At 49.0% G+C, this 8,686-nt stretch overlaps 1 protein-coding gene across 1 annotated transcript; it reads right to left on the bottom strand.

Moving 5' to 3' along the window:
• Positions 1-661: 661 nt before the first annotated feature.
• TMSB10 (thymosin beta 10) lies at positions 662-1,710 on the bottom strand. The gene is made up of 3 exons (XM_080932512.1): positions 1,654-1,710; positions 1,230-1,341; positions 662-950 (listed from the first exon to the last, which is right to left on the bottom strand). The coding sequence occupies exons 2-3, from the start codon at positions 1,327-1,329 to the stop codon at positions 916-918; spliced, it is 135 nt and encodes a 44-aa protein (XP_080788638.1). The 5' UTR covers positions 1,330-1,341; positions 1,654-1,710; the 3' UTR covers positions 662-915.
• Between the last annotated feature and the right edge of the window lie 6,976 nt (positions 1,711-8,686).

Here is an 8,686-nt window from a genome sequence, read left to right as displayed (position 1 = left end):
AAAGGGTGTGACCTCCTTCAGTTCAGCCGCCACAGGCACCCACCGCTCACTTCCACCCTCTCTGTCCCGGAGGCAGCTCAGCCTATTCCCCACCCCGCCCCCCCAATGGCTAACACATTCGCTCAAGGCTCAGAGACAAAAAACTAGGCTGATTTCCGTGGCGGCAGTTCTGATGCCTGTTCCGCAAGTGGTGATAATAAAATGTGGTTTTATCTGCCCTTTGTTTTTATTTCACCTCATTCGGTAACACCCAGAAGAAAACCTTGTGTGTTTGTGTCTGAGGTTTGAACCCTGTCCTCGCCCAATTTCCAACACTCCAGAATGATTCTTTGCCCCCTTTCCTCTCAGACTTTAATAAACCACTGCTTCTGGTGTGAAGAAAAAGGTAGGATTTCTAGAGCCGATCAAAAAGCAAATCCTAAATCTTTTGGACAGCATTTTTCAAAATGGGGTTAAAATTTACGTGGATTGCAGTAAGAGCGGAGAACCCAGGAAACCCTATGACGAGAAGCATGTAAAACCAAAATAAAAAGATGCACTCTCCCCAGCTAACCCATTTTACCACGTCCCCCCCCCCTCCTGCGGCAAAACTCACTCCCAGTACCGGCTCTGCCCACGGGATACTCAACTAAAAAATTCAGACCACGCCAACCATGCCACGAGGTGTGTTTTATTTTCATCAATCATACAAATAATTTTCTATAATATCCCAGGGCAAACCGGTGAAATTTGGCAGTCCGATTAGTGGGGGGGTCCCCTTCAGAGACCCACGGGCCGGTGGCATCGGCGCGGAGTGCCCGGGTTCACAGTGCAGCTTGTGGCTCGCGTCCATCTTGCAGGTGGCTCTTCCTCCACATCACGAGGGGGTCTTGGAGATGACGGGGCGGGGTGGGGTGGGGAAATCTTCCTAGGCTTTTAGGAGATTTCACTCCTCTTTTCCTGTTCAATGGCTGCAAAGGGCGGGATGTGGTCATTGGAGAATGGAGCTACCTTACAGCCCCCCACACCCAACCCACAAACCCGGTGTGGGTGAGGAACCCACGAGGCCTGCGGACAGAGAAGGGGTCTGGAAGAGACAAAGTGCTTTGTGTGACTGGAAGGGTGGCTGTGGCCTTAGATTCGGGGTGGGAAGATAGTGGCCGGATGGGGGTGGGGGGTGGGGTGCCGGGAGGCACAGCAGGGAAAGGAGGAGCGCTGGGGTGGGAACCCGGAGGCGAGGGCACACTTACTCTCTTTGGTCGGCAGGGTGTTCTTCTCCTGCGTCTCGGTTTTCTTCAGCTTGGCCTTATCGAAGCTGGCGATTTCCCCCATGTCCGGTTTGTCTGCCATTTTCTTAAAACTCTGATGGGTGAACCAAGGCGATAATGGGTGGCCTGGGGCTTAGGGGTGACCAGCCTGTCCAGAATCCCGCGCCTTCCGCGAACGCCTCTCGACGTGGCATTCCCAGTCCGGGGCGTTCCCGCAGCCCGGAGGCCGAGGATCCGGGGTTCATCCACCACACCCTCCCTCCGAAGCCCCAGGGCGTGGCCTGCTAGCCCCAGAATGTTCCAAACCACCGGGTCGCCTGTTGCAACCCAGGGGGAACGCGCCCGCCAGCCACAAGCTGTCCCGACCCCACCCAGGGTAGGCCTCAAGGCCAACGTTGTGCCTCACCGTGGATTCTTGTTCCGAGCTCGCGCTCCAGGTACTCCCACTCGCGTTGCTGCAGCAAGAGACAAAAGAGCGGCGCCCGCCCCTCGTCTTATATACACCGCGCCCCGCCCCGCCCCTCGCCCGCCGCAACGAGGGCGTGGCCAGCCCGTGAGGGGCGTGGCCAGCACGCGCTGGGGGCTAGGGGCGTTCAGTATCTCCAGGCTGCCTGGGGCTCCGCCCTTCTCTAGCCCGCTGCGACCCCGCGTTGGGGGTGGCAGGCATCTGCTCCCCACGGTCTCTTTTCCCGGTGCATCTCCTTTTCCTGGTACCCAGGAGCCTGCTGCTCACCTCGCGGGAAGGGCGTGGGGGGCAGCGAGGAAGGACTTAGGGTTTTGTTGAGTGTGTATGTGGTGTAGGGTTATGGGTGTGTGGGCGAGCACGCGCGCTCTGCTGCAACCCTGCTCGCGGGAGACACCCCACCCGCGTCGCTTCAAGTCTCTTGCGTGTGCCTCTCCGGAGTCTCCTTTCTGTTTTCTTGTGGCTAGTGCTTCCTAAAACAAGCTGTTTCAGGCTTTGTCTGAGGGCGGAGGTGGGAGCTAGGAATCCCGGGGAGGGCTCCGTTGTTCCTTTTCTTAGTGGCGGGTTAGAAACACTGTATTGGAGGGTGCGGCTTTTCTCCTTCAGTTAACCTTCAGTGTGGTTTTTCTTTACAAGGAAAAAGAGGGAAAAAAAGCTCCTGTGCCTGCAGATGGTGATTTTCTTATTAACCCATTCTAGGAGTTGAATAATACATTTCTGAGAAAGTTACCTCTTCAGCTCGTATAACCCCCTTGGACAATAAGTTCTGTTATAGTCACCCAGGGGTGAAACACCATCCATTTCCCCTTCCCATTCCTTTTCCTGTGTTGAATATGGAGAATAGTCTACTGACAGGAGAGAAAGAGGAGAAACATTTTCTGAATGGCAAGCTTCATGGTCTAGATAGACAACCACCAAAACATCTTTGTAGGTGGCTTGAAGTAATAAAAAGTTTATTGTGTGTGTGTGTGTGTGTGTGTGTGTGTGTGTGAGAGAGAGAGAGAGAGAGAGAGAGAGAGAGTTGTCTTATCCACAATGCTGCTCACCCACATGATGGCTCACAAGCATCTGTTAATCTGTTTTTAGGAGACTCGGCATCCTCTTCTGGTCTGCTTGGGTACCAGGTGCGAGTGTGGTGTGCTTAAAGACTCATGCACATGAAGTCAACACAGATCTTTTAAAGAAAGTTGTTTTTCACTTATGTAACACAATCCTGTGTCTCCTCTGCTAATTTCCTTAAAAAAAACAAAAAACAAAAAACAAAAAAACCCCACAAAACTGTTGCCTTTAGACTGGGTCTAACCTGTCTATGTAGCCCTGGCTGACTGGATATCACTATGTAGACTAACCTGGTGTTAAACTTACAAAGACTGGCCTGTTTCTTGAATGTCAGGCCTAAAAGCCTACGGTACCATGCCTGGCTCTGTGCTCTGTGCTCTCTACCACATAACAACCGGTATTCAGGCCTCCTCTCTCTTGTTAATCCGGGCACTCCGTGAGAAAGGAGGGTAAGGGACCACACTAGAATTTTATGACCAGGCTCAGAAGTAGTCTTTTCTCAGCTAGGACTAAGTCATGTGATCTCACTGTAACTCCAGGAAATCTAGTCTCTCTGGGAAAACGAAAGCAGGGCTTGGGGGGTGGGGTGGGTGGATCGAACAGTTTCTACTTGTTGAAGGATCTGCTAAGCTTGACCATGAAACTATCCAGACTTCCAGAGATAGTATCTCTCCAGAGGGTTTTACTGGCGCCCGATTCCATTCTGGATGCAATACTAACCGTAAGTTAGGTTTGGTCTCCCTGGGCTTCACCTTGAAGCCAGTGCATAAATGTCCAATTGTGCCAGGTTGAGCTTAAGGTGAGCTCTAATTCCCTTTTTCTTTTTTTAGGAAAGAAATCTGATTCTTCCAGGTATAGGCATAGAGAAGAGATACAGGATCCCCAAACAGAGGCTCCTTACGTCGACTAGCAGGCATTCCCTGTACTTGCTGAGCTCAGCTCAGTGGTTCCTTTTCAGAAAGAAAACACCCCTTTTGGTGCTTTAAGAGCCATGGCCGGGCTGGAGATACAACTGAGTTGGTATGCTTGCCTAACATACTTGAGGCCCTGGGGCTACATCCCCAGCATCACGTAAACTGAGTCAGAAACCTATAATCTTAGCTTGTGGGAGGTAGAGGCAGAAGAATTGGGAGTTTAAGGCCAGTCTTAGCTAAGTAGTGAGTTAGAGGCAAGTGTGAGCTACATGAGACCCTACCTTAAACACAAATCAAAAGTAAATTAAAAAAAAAAAGGTCGAATCTAGCAGCCTCATTCAATCTAATAGGCAAGGACTCTGAAGTTCTCACTGGTACCTCAACTGTTCTCCTATCATTTTCTTCACCTGTAGGTTGGCCTTAGTGACTTTCTTCTAGTAAATGTGGCAGAGATGACTTAAGAGGCCAGGCCATAAAAGATCACATGGCTGTGAGCCACTGTCAGCAAGTATGGTGCCTCCCGGCTCTGAGAGAATCCAGCATCTGGAAGGAAAGGCCACAGGTCTGCATTCCATAGAGTGGGGTGGAGACAAACTGTTCCCTGACCAAACTGAACTTAGGAACAAGACCCACATTGCAGCTGCTTGGAGTTCTTAACTTTCTGAATATTTTGCTACAGAGCAACAAAGAACTGGAACACCAGGAGGAAGGAAAAAGTCAGAGCCTAGGGGTGCCCAGGTTCCTCGCGTCACATTGGGAGAGTTTTTCTGTGCGTCTTCCTAGACATTCACACACACACTGAGATCAGTATTTGCTGGGTGTATGTGGAGTGTGGAGGGCGATGGTAAGACACTCAGAGTAATGATTCAGCCAACAGGGCTTCTGCCTTGTGTTCAGAGACGGCTGGTGTGTCATTATCACCGACACCATTTCTGCCTGCTGCTTGGAGCAGACCATCGGGCTCAGTGATGGCTTAGGGTGAGCTGCCCAAGTCATAAACCATCACATTTCCACTTTTGGTGAAAAGGATGATGGGAAGCTGGAGAATGAACAAGTAGAGACTTCACAGAGTCGTACAATGGCCTGCGAGGGTGGGGGATGGACAGGGGGACAGGGTGATGGGAGGGCCCCTTTCAGACTTGTCCACTCTGACATTTTGTTTTTATTAATTTTTATTACTTTTGAGGCAAGATCTCAAATTCCCAGGCTGGCCCAGAACTTGATATGTAGCTGAGGATGGCCTGAAACGTCTCAGTTTTTCTTGCTTTCACCTCAGCGGTGCTGGGATCACACCATGAGACGCTACACCTCTTTGGTGTTGAGCCCAGGGTTCTGTGCACGGCCGGCGAGTGCTCTACTGAGTTCCAGCTGACAGCCTCGGTGTGACATTTTTACCTCAGGAACTGGAATAAAGGTTTGGACAGAAAGGTGATTTTATAGAGCTGAGAGACACCTGCTGAGGTTTCTTGGCTAACGTCAACCCAACCAAGGGAACGGTTCAGTCATGGACGGGCTGGTTATGGTTCGAGGATAGAGTCCAGATTGTGCTCCTCCTGTCCCTCACCTTTTTGTATCCAGGGTCTCATGTGACCCAGGCTGGTATCAAATTTGCTGTGTAGCCAAAAAGACTTTGAACTTCTGGTCCTTTCGCCGCTACCTCCCAGTACTGGGTAGCAGATGGTAGCACCAGCACGACTGGTTTATGTGGTGTTAGGAATTGAACCCAGGACCTTCTGCAGGCCAGGCAAGAACTTAACGGACTTACTTCCCCGGCTGCTGGATTACTTTTGACTCTGAGGAGGTCACTCACTACTGCTTCCGGGCTTTTGGCTGCGGTTTGCTGTCATCTAGGAAAACTGCTCATATGTCCTCAGGGGACCTCAGCTACCCTTACCTATTAACAGCAACCTTGCCATTCTCCATCCCTTAACCATGTCTCGTTTTTGTCTTCATAGACCCTACCTCTAGCCAGAGCATAACCACACATGCCATATTTTCATTTTCTTAGAAAAATCTATCCCCCAACAGGAAACGAGGGACCTCATCTCTCTCCTTTGCGGCCACTTCCGCAGTCTGCATTCTTTTGAACAAAAGCTCACATTTCCCAGTCAGAATGGAAGGAGTTATTATGGGGAGTGGCAGCGAGTTCTCTGACTGGAAACGTAGTCGGTGAGAAGTGAGCAGCGGAGTAGATTATTCCAGAAGGGGTTTCTACTTCTGTATGGCATGTTCCCCTGCTATACAGCATGCCAGGGCTTGCTCATCTACCTTTCTGCTACCTCCGGAGCTGTTGTTACATTTGCAAGAGTCTCCTTTGTGGAATTAGTTTTGCCATTCCGTGTGAGGCCAGACAATAAGAAGCATGGAAAATGAACCAGGATGCGACCCGTGTGTGTGTGTGTGTGTGTGTGTGTGTGTGTGTGTGTGTGTGTGTGTGTGTGTGTGGTTAGTGTTAATAGTCGATTTGACAGAATCTAGAGTCACCTAGAGTTGGACCTTCGGGCAGGCTTATGAAAAATTATCCTGATAATATTAATGAAGGTGGGGGAGACCAGCCCACTGTGCCAAGCACTGTTCCATGACTGGGATCCTGGTCTGGAGAAGGAGGTGGGGCTGAACAGCTGAACAGCAGCACACACTCCTGCCCTCAGCTGCTGCTTCTAAAGAGTTATTTATGTGTCTTATGTGCGTTCATGTGCCCCACCTTCATGCACGTGCCCTCGGCGGTTAGAAGAGAACATTAGATCTCCTGGTGCAAGAGTTATAAGTGTTTACTAGCTGCTTGATGTCTGTGCTGAGAGCCCAACCTAGTCCTCTATACCCACAACCACTGAACTGTCTCTGTAGCCCCTTGATATGTTTCTTTTTTAAATAATTAAATTTTATGTGTATGCATATGTGTATGTACTTGAGCTTATGGAGGTCAGAAGATAACCTGAGGACCTGGGAGTTGCTTCTCTCCTTTTACTATGTGGGTCTCAGAAATTGATCTCAGGTTTTAGGCTTGGGGCCAGGTGTCTTTACCCATTGAGCTATCTCCCTGGCCAAATAGGAACTTATGTTATAGGTCCTTTGGTTTTGGAAACAGGGGCCTGCTAAGTAGCCAAGGCTAGCTTTGAGCTTGCTCTGTGGTCCAGACAGGCACGGATGGCCTCTGTTTACCCAGGGCTGGTTTTTCACACGAATGCTGCTATTCTTGTCAAGGACTTTCCTTTAAGAATCTTCAGAAGATCCTCTAGTTACAAATCTTGTACCTATGCAAGTTGGGCATGTATGGAAATAAATCAGGTATGTTATGAGAACGGACATCCCCAGTTTAAAAATGATATGAAGACATAATCAGTCAAAACAGAGACACACTCTCACCATGCTTAGTAGGAATCAAGTTCTTCCTCCTCTTGAATCTTTATAAGAATTCCCTAAGTAATATTTAGGCCCTTGATCACTTTTCTTGTTCATGTGACACACGACTCTTTTGTAGAGTATTCGGGGCCACACTAGTCCTTTGCTTTGAATAAAGATGTCTCAATAATTTGCAGCAAGTGTGAATTTCATTTCAATTCTTTAAAAAAGGGGGGAGAAAGATGGGAGCCCCTGACCCAGGCCCTGGATTATGGCAATAGTGCCACTGGGAGGAGAGAGCTGTCTTTCTTCAGATGAAGTCACATATTTGCCTATGGTTATCTGATGTGCTCCCAACCCCGCCCAACATGAAGAAAGGCACTTGCCGAGATGGAAACAGCCTTTGGGAGAGGTCTGTGTGCCAAACAATGGAAGTGTTTGTCTAGTAGCCATCTAGAAGCTGAGGTTTGCCAATGCAGACTTGGCAGCGTGGCTTCTGGACTTAGGTGAGTGATCCCTTAGGTGACAGAACATTCTCTGGCTTTAGGAGCCTGGGCCAGAACCATCTAGCTAAGGTGCTCCCCAAAAACTGGGAAGACAAGCTAACTTTGGTTTGGTGTTTTATGTTGCAAAATTTTGGGGTGATTTAGTATCCAATAACAGGTAAGTTATTCCACTCTTGAAAGTAGGGAGAAAATATACACAGAGAGAAAACAGGATTAACATCTGGGGGAAGAGGGGTTTGGGTGTTTTTGTTTATGCTGTGGATCTAGCCTAGGGATTTGTGCTTACACAAGCACTTGACCACTGAGCTGCCCTCAGCCCAAAGGAATGAGATGGTTATCCTTCGGTGTTACCTTGACTGCGTGTAGAATCACCCAACAGACTGAGCATGTCCACCAGGAGGTTGTTTCCTGAGAGGTTTCCCTGAAGAGAAAAGACTCTCTAAATGTGGATCTCACCACACTATGCTATGGGTTGGGGTCCTGGCCTGGAAAAAAAAATGGCAATGGAGCTGAGCAATATGGCACACGCCTTTAACCCCTAGCACTTTCGAGGCCAGGCAGGTAGATCTGTGAGTTCGAGGCCAGCCTGGTCTACAGAGTGAGTTCCAGGACAGCCAGTGAAACCCTGTCTTGAAATAAACAAAATCAACCTCCCTCCAGGCCCACTCCCCAAAAAACCCCCAACCAACCAACCAACCAACCAACCAACCAACCACCCAGGGAAATGCAGAACGCTATCAGCTGAGCAGCAGCATTCATCTCTCTGCTTCTGGACTATGGACACAATGTATGAGCCACTTCACGGTCTTACAGTCCTTCCTTCCCTACCATGGTGGACTGTATGTTCAGAATGTGAGCTGAGTCAATCCCAACAATTTATAAGGTGTATGTGTGTGTGTGTGTGTGTGTGTTTTGTCATAGCAAGAAGCAAAGTAGCTAATATAGAGGACTTCTTACTTCATAGTACAGGATTGGAGACAAAGAAAAACTCTAGAGGTGGAAACTTTGTGATGGTTGCCCATCAGTGTGCATAGACTTAATGCCATTGAACTATACACTTGACAATAGTTAAAATGATAAAATTTGTTTATGTCAATCCCAGCGCTGAAAGCAAAACAAAACAAAAGTTGAAAAAGGGAGAGATGGCGGCTTCCT

The sequence above is a fragment of the Micromys minutus genome, assembly GCF_963924665.1.
Source record: "Micromys minutus genome assembly, chromosome: 18".
In the NCBI taxonomy this organism is placed as follows: Eukaryota; Metazoa; Chordata; class Mammalia; order Rodentia; family Muridae; genus Micromys; species Micromys minutus.
The sequence above is the reverse complement of the archived record's forward strand: the minus strand, read 5'-3'. Positions and strand labels throughout refer to the sequence as shown.